Raw genomic sequence first — 13,138 nt, 5'->3', positions numbered from 1 at the left:
CATCGAATTTGGAGGAGGCTTCTAGGTATCTCAACTGGCTTCCAGAGCATGCTTGTTCAACTAGTTTGGGTCATGAAACTTTCCACCATGAATAAATATTTTCCTTTGATTCCAGATAAGCCGTGCTTAAACCAACACCAACTCTAATTCTTGCAAGGGTACCTGATCCAACAAATACTCCACCAGCTGAATCATATCAGTCATTCTTGTAACACCTTTCTGAAGAGATTTCAAGCTCCCAGCCCAAATATCCTAAGCCGCATGACATTCCCATAGCACATGGATAGCTGTCTCCAAGAGCCTCATACAAATTGGACATGTTGCATCCTCTATAATCCTCTGCTTTGTAAGATTCATCTTTGTTGGCGAAATTTCATTACATGCTCTCCAACCAAATACTTTGATTTTATTTGGAATTCGAAGCTTCCAAATAGCAGCCCAAACCCTTTTTCCAGCACAGCCCCTTGAGCTCTCGGCCACAGTCCCTCCTCTCATCACCTCCCTAGCCACTTTGTATGCCGATTTGACAGTAAACATCGCCTTCTTATTATGCAGCCAAACTATAGAGTCTTCCACATACCTCATACTTAATTGGATTCTGCATATAGCTACAACATCTTCCTTTTCAAAAATTTCCATAATAAAATCAGTCCTCCATTAATGCAACTCTTGGTTAATAAGCTCTACAACTGACACATCCCTAACATCATCCTTGACCAAATGCATGATAGAATTTGTTGGATAATTAGGTATCCATTTATCCCCTAAAACCCGAATTGAGTAGCCACTTCCAACTCTCCAACAACACCCAGATTTTAAAATAGGTAAAGCTGCCATAATACTCTTCCACACAAAGAAACAATTCGGGGACTCCTTGGCATCAAGAAAATGAGATCTTGGGAAATATCTTGCTTTAAAACATTGATACACTAAAGAATTAGTATCATGCAGCAACCTCCACCCTTGTTTAGCTAACATAGCTAAATTAAAAGCTCTTAGATCCCTAAAACCCATTCCTCCATCCTTCTTTGAAAGCATCAACATTTCCCCAATTTTTCCAATGAATTTTCCGTTCATTACCTACTTGACCCCACCAAAATTTGGCACTCATCGCATCTAGTTCATCACAAAGTTTCATGAGGAGTTGAAATACACTCATGGTGTAAGTGGGAATAGATTGAGCCATCGCCTTAATAAGCACTTCTTTACCAACCTTAGACAACATCTTGCCTTTCCAACCTTATAATTTTTTCCATATTCTATCCTTTAAGTAGGAAAAAGTACGATATTTAATTCTCCTTATTAATGTAGGCAGCCCTAAATATGACTCAAATCTATTTACCTCCTGAACCCCCAAAATCCTTAGTATTTCTTGCTTCTGACAATTAGAAGTATTACTGCTAAAATAGACCAATGACTTCTCCAAATTTATGCATTGTCTCGAAGCCTTGGCATAGGTCTGAAGGATCTCAAAAATGGCCTCCACTTCATTTTGTGTTGCCCTGCAAAACAAAAGGGAATCATCTGCAAATAATAGGTTAGAGACTCTGGGTGCCCTCTACAAATGGAAGCTCCATGAATTTTTGCATCATTCTCTGCCTTTGCCAATAAAGATGTAAAGTCCTCTGCACACAACAAAAACAAATCTAGTGAAAAAGGGCCTCCTTGATGGATCCCTCTAGATGGAAGCACATTCCCATATAGTTTTCCATTAATTAAGATAGAGAATGATGGAGTGGTAACACAAGTCATCACTCTATCAATCCACTCTTCTGGAAAGCCCATTTTCTGCACGATGCCTTGTAAAAATAGTCATTCCACCCAATCATAAGCTTTATTAACATCTAGCTTCAATGCTAGAGAACCTGTCTTGCCTTTCTTCTTGGCATGTATAGTATGCAACATCTCATATGCCACTAGAACATTGTCTGTAATAAGACGACCTAGCACAAACGCACTTTGAGTGGGGGATATAATATCAGGGAGCACTTATTTCAGCCTGTTTGCAAGGACTTTGGAAATAATCTTATAAATAATATTACATAGGCTATTTGGTTTGAACTCAGACATTTTCTCTGGACTCTTCACTTTAGGAATGAGCACAATATTGGTATGATTTAAAGCAGGCAACATAATCCCATCATTCAAGAACTCTAAAACAACATTCACAACATCATCACCCACAACATGCCAGAATTTTTGATAAAAGGGAGCATTCATACCATCTGGTCCAGAACCCTTTGTTGGTCCTATCTGGAACACTGCTACCTTGATTTAATCAACAGTAAAATCCCTGGACAGAATATCCTGCATTTCAGGTGTTACTTTGCCCAAAACTATATTCAGACACTCCTCCATCAGATTGCATGAACTTGCACAAAATAGATTATCAAAGTTATCAATTACTACCCTGACAATATCTTCAACCTCCTCCACCCAATGATCCTGTGAATTCTTAATGCCCTTTATATGGTTTCTTCTTCGCCGTTGTGATGCTTTTGAATGGAAGAACTTTGTATTTTTATCCCCATGTTTCAACCAAGCAGCTCTTGACTGTTGCGCCCAGTAAATCTCCTGCTTTAACAAGAGATCATCCAATTTTTTACTAACCTCCAAATACTCAGCCTTACTATCATCAATAGTGTCAACCTTATTTAATCTATCAAGCCGGTTCTGAAGTTGTTTAATTTCCTCCACTTCGGATTCAGTCTTTGTTGCTCCCCATGCCTTCAAATCCTCCCCACAAGCATTTATTTTCTCCTTAACTACTGCTAAACTGGTCTCCCTACAACCTGCCATGCTCCATGCTTCTTGTATTATCGCCTCACAATCATCCCAAAGAAGCCAATTCTCCTCAAACTTGAAACCCCGATCTACTCTACGTTGTTCATGGCTGAATTTTTGAACCTAGATAGCAATAGGTATGTGATCCAAAGCATGAGGAAGGAGGTGCAAAATGGTGCTCACTTGGAATTTCTCTATCCACCCCTTCATTGCAACAGCTCTATCAAGTCTCATCTTCATATTCGTATCCCCGGCTCTCTTATTTGTCCAAGTATATGAGTAACCTTTGTAGCCCAAATCTTCCAACTGGGCTGTTTGTGGCTGCCTTGTGCTCTGCTTTTCCGAAGTATTAAGAATGACATTAAAATCTCCAAAACATAACCATGGACCATCCACATAGTTCTTCAAATGTTCCAATAGCTTCCATGACTTAAATTTTTGTTGTGCATCCGAACATCCGTAGAAACCTGTCTTAAATTCATACAAATCCATCTTCTTCTGTTATCTTTGCTAAAACATGATTAGTAGTGTAGTTCACAACTTCCAAATTGATATCATTCTTCCATAAAAAACCTAATCCTCCACCTGAGTCTGGATGTTTAATTATTACTTTATTCTGATAGGGTAGATTACTATAAGAATTATCAAAACCCTCATTGTCCAAACGTATTTCCATAAGGAAACACACAGTGGGAGCTCGTTCCCTCACTAATTTGCGAAGGCTACATCCTATCCAAGGGTTCCCAAGCCCTTGGCAGTTTCAGTTTAAGATCCTCATTGCTCTCGGCAAGGGTGGATCTCCACCCCCGCCGATATATCATCATTAATGTCACCTCCATTCCCCACCTTTCCACGCTTTACCACCCTTGTGTCATAACCCTCAGCCTTCCCCTCCTCCATATCAGACATTGGAATTCTTTTCCCAAGGGTTGGCAGCATTAAGGCCTTAGATATTCCTCCAAGCCCAAAATCCATTCGGTTTATTCTGGTCCAAGTGGATTTGGGCTTTGTAATGCTAGATCTAGCCATGCTCGATTCTTGATTCATATTACTAGAGTCTGTATAGATCACACCTTCAATTGACTCACCCTTCGACACCTTAGTTAATTGTAATCGAGCTTTCATTAAGGCTTTATCCCTCATTTGATCCTTGTTATTTTCCTGAAAATCCGGTTCCGTTGCCATCTTTGTAGTATTTACTCCCTTCACATAAGCATTACCTTCACTATCAGCATTATCAACTTGCTGAAAATTAGGCAAAATCCCTATATTCTCGGGATAACCCTCATCCAGCATACTAAGATTTCCACTTCTCATCTCCGCTGCCATTGTCTCCTCCTACTGCCTTCCCATCGAACTCTCATTCTGATAATCCCCTGAACTCTACTCCCCCTTGGCACTTGGACTTGCGTTTCTGGATGGAGAGTAATGTGGCCGACCCCCCAATGCTCTTAGAAAATCCCCATACTGATAATCCACTTCTCCTCCATTCTTAATAATTGCAAAGTGTGAGGCATGGTGCTTCACGTCATGACCTAACATACCACAATAATGGCAAAACATGGGTAAACGTTCATACTTAAATGAAACCCAGGTACGAACACCATTCGATCCAACAATAAAAACAACCCTGATGAAGCGGCTTCACTATTGGCAATGTAACTCTGACTCACATGAAAAAATTAAGGTCATCTTGTCTTCGCTTCCATTCCACTTCTTCCACTATAACAATCCGGTTCCCAACTTCCTTCGCTACTTGAGGGGAAGCCATATCAAACGGTGCACCCCATATTTGAACCCAAAGAAAAGCATATTCCATTTTTATGTTCTCCACCGTCATCCCTTTCTGCCACCGTTGAAGCAACAGTAATTGATTATCAAATGACTACAGACCACCTTGTAGAATTCTAGACATATCAAACTCCGATTGAAACTTGGATTGGAAAAGATTAGGACCCACCTCAATAATTTGCATACTATCTTCCAATCCCCATGCTCTTTTCAAGGTATTCTTCGCCGCTCTTTTGTTGAAAGGTTTACATGTAAGGAATTTTCCAATAAGACTCAAATTGCAACTTTCTAGAGCCTCCAAATGCCTATCAAAGATGGGAATAACTTCCTCTTCATCAAATGTTAACTTCATATTTCCCAAACCATCAATAACTTCATATGCCATGAGAAAGTAGAGACCAAGAAAAATAAAGAAAAGGAAATACCCTTAGACCTAAGCCAAGGGAGGGAGAGGCTTGTTCAGCACGAGAGAGAGAGAGCTCCACTACGGGGAGAGTATCGGAGTTTTATTTTTTAAATTTAAATGTTTTAAAATCTAAATTCTAAAAGAAAAGGGAAAAATTCAAACCCTGATTTCTTTGATTTTCTTTTCCTTCAAACACAGCCTAATCTCTCTTATTTTATTTCCTCCTTCATTTTATTTTCCTTCAAACACCACCTAATCTCTCTAATAAGTCCCTAAAATAAATGGGTGGTCGGAAAAATGGCCAAGTAAATCACTAGACGATTGATAACCTAAAGAAAGAGAAGAAATCTTCTAAGTCCTCAAAACTATGTTTGGTTTGGCGGATTTAGGAAGGGAAAGAAGTAGGTGGACGAGTCCTTTCTTCTATTTGGTTGAAGGGAGGGAACGAGAGGGGAAATGATATGGAAGGATTGTATTTCTCCTTTATAATCAAGCGATAAATGTGCATGTATAAATTGGACGAAAATGGCTGGAAATGAAATATGATGTGTTACTTTCACCGTAAAATTAGTTTAATAGCCATGTTTCTTCTTCTTTTTTCTTTTCAATTTTGGCTTAGGCTAGATTCTTTTTTCCCAAAAATATGGATGGAATTCAGAACACTTGGCTAGGGGCCGAGATTTGTTGCTCCAACAAAAGCCTATCAGCAATGTCAACCAGGTCCCTGACTCCCTATAAAGTAAATGTGTGAAGGTAATCCCTACCAGCAGAAGCAGATCGTCATCAACCTTGTATTTTGATCCATTGGCCTGCTGTCTCTGCACGAAATTATGGGAAAAAATTTCAGTGTTTTCAATGCAGTTTGGCCACATTTAGCAATCCAATCTACTTTAGTTTATACATTAGTACGTTTTGAGGCAGTCATTAGTCATAACTCATTACTGGTCTTGAAAATATAAAGTACGGCCTAGGCTCCAACGTAGCCCTGGAGAAACCATTTCTATTAGGCCAAATACGGAAAATCATTCATTAGAATCCACAAAAGCAACAAATTTTAAAAACATTAAAAAAAAAAATGTCATTCTATTCAAAATATGTACATGTGTTTAAGTATATATTTTTAGTTTTTAAACAACATTATACATCTTTTTCACGCTTTTTCACCCACACATACTTTCAAAAAATTCAAACAACATTACGAAACAGGCCATAGAGTCTGTTTGGTATCAGTTTTAGTTTTTAGTTTTCATGTGTAGTTTTTTAAAATTTTACTTTTTCAAAAAATTTTAAAGTATAAGTATACTTTAGCACACTTTTAACAAAAAATTTTGGACAAATTTTAACTACAAAATTGGTTATAGTTTTAGGCTACAATCTTATTTAATATCTTTTTATTAGATGTGAATTTTGATAAATCTACCGTTGGATTACATATTCCTCTTATATTCTCTATTCTTGCAAAATTTCTAGAAAATTAGGGGAAATTACACTTTACTAGCCTAAACTATGCACTAGATTACACTCTACACCATAAACTATTCGACTGCACATTTTGCACCATAAACTATCACACTTTGCACCCCGGTGTCATTTTTGCTGTTATATTTAACAGAATTTTGCTGCATATGACAAGCACATGTTTCTTACTTAGGTATAACAAAGTTAAAAGACTGAAACATCCCTCTTCAAAATCAATTAAAATAAAACTCAAAAATTTCCACATCTCCCTCTGCCTCACATGTTGTCATCCTCTTCCCTAGATTCAATTTCATACTATTTAAATTTACCTCTCTAATTCCATAGCATAATTCATGGCACTATTGAAAGGATCATTCAGAGAGTCACACCTCAAAGTGTTGTCAGCTTATAATACTATTGACAACACTTCTCAAAGTGTTCTCAGCTTTCTCTCAAACCTCTCTAATTGATCTCATCAATGGCTCAATTGGCCGCATCTCAGGTTCGCTAACCATTTCTTTCATTCTATCTATCTCTCTTTTTCATTACCTAAAACAAAACATGGGTGTTTGTCTTTTGGGTACTTTTTGGTTTAAACTTTTGACTTTTGTTTTACTAATGTTTTTGGTATGTGTGTTTGCTTTCAGGTTGCTATTACTGTTCCTATTGGAAGCGATTTGTCCACTAGGAGATCTGTGTTTATGGTTTTTTGAATCTTTTCTATTTTTCTCTGATTAATTTTGTGCTTAAAAATGCTTACTTTGTTAAATCAGCCAAAGAATTACATCCGTGGATCCTCAAGCATTTAGGGAGGTGACATTTCTTTTTACCAGGGAAGGTGGATGGGGAAGAGGATGGCACCATGTGAGATAGAGGGAGATGTGAAAATTTTTGAGTTTTGTTTTAATTGATTTGAAGAATGGTTTTTTAGTCTTTTAACTTTGTTCCACCTAAGCAAGAAGCATGTGTTTGTCACATGCAGCAAGATTTTGTTTTTTTTGTTTTTTTTTTTTTTTTTTTTTGAGAATATTTTGTTAAATATAATAGCAATAATAACACCGGGGTGCAAAGTATGATAAATGTGATAATTTAGGGTGTAAAGTGTGCAATCGGATAGTTTAGGATGCAAAGTATAATTTAATGCATAGTTTAGGGTGGTAAAGTGTAATTTTTCCAGAAAATTAAAGATTAATAGCCATGTCATCAATAAATTGTTTAAATTGCAAATTTTTGTAGTTTAAAATTATGTATAAAATATAAGCTTATAAATCCTATAGTAAATAATATCCGATTAACACAAAATTTGACATGTATATTAAAACCATAAAGAACATGCAATTCGATGGTTAGATTTTTAAAATATGTAGTAATATTTATTTTATTAAGCAATATTGTAGCCTTAGGCTACAATCAATTTTGTAGCTAAATTTTGTCCAAATTTTTTTAGTAAAAAGCTAGATAAGTTGTTCCCAAATAGATACATAATTATGTTAATTTGTTTAGTGAGAGTTGTAGCCAAATTTTTCCTTAATTAAACTTAGGTCCCTTAACAATAAATTATACCCTTACAAACAAAAAAGGAAAAGTCCATGAAAAAATTTATTAAACTAAAATTTTGAAAGAAACGTAGTTTGTAACATTGACAATGAAACTATCATGTGACAACTTCAAAATAAGAAAACTCATAGAAGGAAATTGTAAGATTTTAACATCCAATTGGCATGAAATTTGACATGTGTTTTAAAAATATAAAGAACATACAATTCAATTGTTAAATTTTTAAAATATGTAGTCATTTTCATTTGTTTAGTGAGAGTTTTAGCCTTTAATTATAATTAAGTTTGTAACCAAACTTTATCCTTAAACTTAGGTCCTCTTAAAAATATAATAGGCCCTTACAAACAAAAAGGAAAAACCCAAGAAAATTTTTATTGAACTAAAATTTTAAAAGAGATGTAGTTTATAACATTGATAATGGGACTATCATGTAACAATTTCCAAAAAAAAAAAAAAAAAAAAAAAAACTCATAGAAGGAAATTGTAAGATTTTATGTATTTGTGTGTGTGTGTGTGTGTTTTTTTTTTTTCAATTTATGAAATTTTTTATTACATTTTGTATAATTTAAATTTAATAATGACCATCTTAAAAAAATTCTTGGAGTTGCCACTTGTTGAATTTGAGTGGGTATGTCAAAGGTTTTGTAGCTGAATTGGCATGTTATAATCAAGCACTTTGTGTATGGGAGTCTAGAGAGGAAAGAGTTCGAGTTGCGGGATTAGCAGCATGTTGTAATTATCTCTCAAAAAAAAAAAAAAAGGAGTGGGCATGTTCATTAACACAATAATTAGTTAATTACTTATTAACATTATTACTTGACAATTTCTTTATTTAATTGTTGATGCGATTAATGTCACATAAATTGCTGTTGGTTTTGCCAGGCCATTGACTCTCAACATTCTTCATATTTTAATATCTTGGTTTTGCTTGACACTTGGTACGTTTTGTCGATGGAAATTTCAAAGATACAGACATAAAGTAGGAGCCTCCTGTATGCGGTACTAGGCCCCCACCCCATCCAGCGGCAAAGACATAATTAAACAATTATGGCATTCATATTCTAGTCTGGACTCTGGACACGGACACAGTCAGTCGAGCGTGAAGTCATTCCATCATAATTACCAAGGGCATGGGACTATATCTGGAAGAAAAGTGAGATATATAGTACTGCATGCCCCTAGGTCAGGGAAAGAAATAAGAGACCAAGAAAATTTTAATTTTTCAAATTAGGGAGTGCAGTGAATTAGGTAGATTCCAAATGAGGCACAGTATTTTTTTTTTTTTTTTAATATAAAGAAGAGGCATAGTCATTTTAATAGCACATGAAGGTGTAATATCATTCTACCATTTCTCAACCTAGAAGGATAATAACGCATGTAGCTACTATAGTATTTTTTTTTTTTATGAGCACTAATTATTGTACACGTAAAAAGTGTGGGCATTTTTTAAAAATGCGGATATTATGGTTATGCAAAACGTGGGCATTGTTCAGATTCGTGTACATAAAGAGGTGAAAATTCGAGAGCAAGATACTTTTTACCGTGATGAGTTAAACTTCTGTGCTAAATGACCCTACTAACTCCAGTAGTAATGCATCTCACACCGCTTAAACCCAAGCATTAAGTCAAAGCAGAGAAGATGGAGGAATATATGCGAAGAAAAAAGATCTGTACATGCAGTAAAGAGAGAGAGAGAGAGAATGGAATGATGCATGGACAGTAAGTAAGTATGTTAGAATGGTAATGTATATTTGAAGTATTAATTAAGTGAAAAAGAAAAGAGGGAGGAGGGGCAGAGAGAAAGGAGAGGGGCAGTTCGGATTGAGAATAAGTGTGAAAGGCACGAGACGTAAAGAGGACAATAAATGAGAGAAGGGTAAAGAAAGTGTGATGAGGCTTATGATAACCCTCATCATCGTCACGTCGTTTTTCCTTCGCTACTCCCAAAAACCCTCCCAGAATTCCACGCTTCCTCTTCTTTCTCACTCTCAGCAACCCTTCTTTGCCTTTTCCTTCGTTTTCTCTTTTCACTTTTCTTTTATATTTTCATTTTTCTTTTGTCTTCTCTCTCTAGCCTAGTCAACCTCATATGTGTTCCGCACTTTGTTCCATATTAAACCAACACCATTCTCTCTCTCTCTCCCTCTCTCTCTCTAAAGTGATCAATCCCCATCTCTGATTTTCTGATACTCAAATACTCACTATTTCAGCTTAACTAACCAAATTTCAGTATTGGCTCTCTCTTTAAAAGCATCAATACATACTATTTATAAACTATATGTCTATTTCCTATGTGAGGGAGGTAATGATTCCTATTTCATAACCCCACCAGTCTTGCATGCTCTATTCCCATATTTACTACTCCAACACCATTCTTTAACCCACCGTATCAAAAACCCTTTTCCCCTCTAGGGAAAGAGAGAGACTAAGAGGCGTATTTAATTAAAGCCCTACTTTACTCTCCTGCTACTTCTTCCATTACATATACCTCTTCATCTACATCACAAAGCCCCTTCAATATATTCAGCTCTACTTATAGAGAGAGAAAGAAATTGTTCCTTCTTTTAGTCTATCAAAATGTGGATGATGGGTTATAATGATGGTGGAGAGTTCAACATGCCTGACTCATTCAATGGCCGGAAACTTAGGCCTCTCATTCCAAGGCCACTGCCTTCTACCAACAACATCAACAACAACAACTCGACCACAAACACTCCCTGCTTAAGCCGTATTCATGGCACCGATTTCTTTTCACAATGTCAACATCTGCAGGGTATGTAAATAGTTTGTCATTTATATGTGTGTATATTTGTGTGTCAGAGTGATTAGTATTTTTCCTTGTGTATGTTTGTGTGTTTCATTTGGCTATTTGTTGCAGCATCTGTGTCTGAGCAGAACAAGATGAGAGAGTTCAACACTCCACCTGTTGTGGTGAGCTCAAGGTGGAATCCAACACCGGAGCAGTTGAGGGCTCTTGAAGAATTATATCGACGTGGGACTCGAACACCGTCGGCTGAGCAAATTCAGCATATTACTGCACAGCTTCGGAGATATGGTAAGATTGAAGGGAAGAATGTTTTCTACTGGTTCCAAAATCACAAGGCCAGAGAGAGGCAGAAACGCCGCCGTCAAATGGATTTGGCTTCGGATGATCACCACCGTGATAATATTGAAAACTTAAACAGGAAAGAATTAGGTAAAACCCATGTAGAATAATTAACTTTAATATATTATTATTATTGTGATCACCACAGCCACTAGTATAGTTCATGTTAGAGAGAGAGAGAGACAGGACAATTTTGTATGGCTTTTTGCTTTACATTTTGTTCTTAGATATGTTTGATTTGTATTACTTTTTTCTATTCTGATTGTTGTTTGGGATGTAAAAGTTGTATTCTTTTTGTTTTTCTTTTTGTCTACAGGGGCAAATAGGACAGTGTTTGAAGTTGAACAGACCAAGAACTGGGCACCCCATATAAACTGCAGTACGCTTGCAGAGGTCTATTTCTACCTTCCTTTGTCTGTCTTTCTATATACTCTATTCCTCCTTTTTGAACTTGGAATACCTTTAGTCTCAAAAAAGTATGTAAGAAGCAATTAAACTTGGATAATTTGCATATGATTACTAGCTAGATCATTGTTGAGTTTATAATCTTAAAAAGGTGATATATTCACTAGGGAACCAACAAAATGCTTTGTTTGTTGGGAAATGAAAAGGTCCAAAAGCTGCATTCCTTCCTTTCTGTCGGGGCTTCTGTTATGAAACTTAGCTGGGATTTTGGGTCCTGTGCTTTTTCATGTCAATTAGGCCAGTACTGTTTAGGGCACCCCTTAACATTCTACAGAAATGAGCACCTTGTGAGTGAAAGGACCATGCTAACCCTAGCTGAGACGCTAGTACTACTTTGTTTTTCATGGACCATGAGCTTTGTCCTAAGTACTGACTTTATTTCTCAAGACAATTAAGGAGCGCCCAATTGAAATTGTCTCATTCTATTTATCAAAAAATGTTTCAAATTTGGAGATTTCATGTGATTGCATGTCTATAATTATTTTTCAGGAATCTGTTTCAATACAAAGGTCAGCAAAAGCAGCAGTGGCAGAATGTATGACAGATGGATGGATCCAATTCGATGAAGGAGAATTACAGCAAAGAAGAAACTTTGTGGAAAGGAATGCCACGCGGCAGATAATGCAGTTGACTTGTCCTCCTCATCTCACCCACCTCATAAACACCCCTACTTCATCTACTACTACTGCTACTACTACCACAACCCAAGCTACAGTGAGAACTACAATGGAACAAAAGCTCATTAAGACTCGTGACTTGAACATCTTTATAGCACCCTATAGAGAAAATGGTATCAACCACTTTAACAGTAGTGTCAGCAATGAAGAAGATGGATGTGGGGAATCTCAAACTCTTCAACTCTTTCCACTTCGGAGCAGCAGTGATGGCAACAATAACATTAACGAAAGGGAGACTGATATATCAGTTTCAGCCATGAATGCCAACTTCACTCCTTTCCAATTTTTTGAGTTTCTTCCATTGAAGAACTAAAACCAAAGGGAAATTACTTTATGGGGGGTGACAGCCAATGGTTCGCTTATCAAATTGCTATGTATGGAAGATGATAGGTTGAGTTTGAATGTTGTAATCTTGTTGGAAAATGGGACTTTTCTTTTTCTTTTTCTTTTTTTTCTTTATTGCTAATGATGTAACATTTCATGGATGTGCAATGGTAAGATGCGGGGTATAAAACAAGGTTGCCTTAAAATGCATTTGGACCATGTTGGTTGAATCAATGAAAACAAAACATTTTAGAGAATATTACATAGGCTAAATGTTGACAGATATATAGGCCTTGTTTTAGAAATTTGAAATGTGTCATGTGCTTGCAATATTCATGAGAGAGAGAGAGAGAGAGAGAGAGAGAGAGAGATGGGTCATCGAATGGAGGTCTGAAATGGAAATGTATGTGAGTTTGATGTTGGAATAAGGGATCTGATTGGAAATTAGATGTGAAAGACTTTGACGATGATGTGACCATGAATATGGGTTAGAGGTACCTCGTTCATTCGTTACATATGAAGTGTGATAGATGGTACGTGGTAGATTTCATTAAACCAATCTCGGTGAAA

At 36.5% G+C, this 13,138-nt stretch overlaps 1 protein-coding gene across 2 annotated transcripts; it reads left to right on the top strand.

The window, feature by feature from the left end:
- The first annotated feature begins 10,015 nt into the window (after positions 1–10,015).
- On the top strand, positions 10,016–12,682 carry LOC115962945 (WUSCHEL-related homeobox 1-like). 2 transcript variants are annotated; one of them, XM_031081832.1, is made up of 4 exons: positions 10,016–10,769; positions 10,875–11,051; positions 11,419–11,495; positions 12,057–12,682. In XM_031081832.1, exons 1-4 carry the CDS (start codon positions 10,574–10,576, stop codon positions 12,555–12,557), a joined length of 951 nt encoding a protein of 316 aa, XP_030937692.1. In that variant the 5' UTR covers positions 10,016–10,573; the 3' UTR covers positions 12,558–12,682. The 2 variants fall into 2 exon arrangements, with proteins under 2 accessions (XP_030937692.1, XP_030937691.1); XM_031081831.1 differs by having other exon boundaries at positions 10,021–10,769; positions 10,875–11,192.
- Positions 12,683–13,138: the final 456 nt, after the last annotated feature.

The sequence above is a fragment of the Quercus lobata genome, chromosome 10, assembly GCF_001633185.2.
Source record: "Quercus lobata isolate SW786 chromosome 10, ValleyOak3.0 Primary Assembly, whole genome shotgun sequence".
Classification (NCBI taxonomy): Eukaryota; Viridiplantae; Streptophyta; class Magnoliopsida; order Fagales; family Fagaceae; genus Quercus; species Quercus lobata.
Note: the sequence above shows the minus strand (reverse complement) of the source record. Positions and strands in the feature narration are given on the sequence as shown.

Coding starts and splice junctions, on each gene's coding strand:
- LOC115962945 (XM_031081831.1), top strand. CDS start 10,574: ATGTGGATGATGGGTTATAATGATGGTGGAGAGTTCAACATGCCTGAC. Junction 10,770..10,874: donor ACAATGTCAACATCTGCAGG/GTATGTAAATAG, acceptor TATTTGTTGCAG/CATCTGTGTCTGAGCAGAAC. Junction 11,496..12,056: donor ACTGCAGTACGCTTGCAGAG/GTCTATTTCTAC, acceptor ATTATTTTTCAG/GAATCTGTTTCAATACAAAG.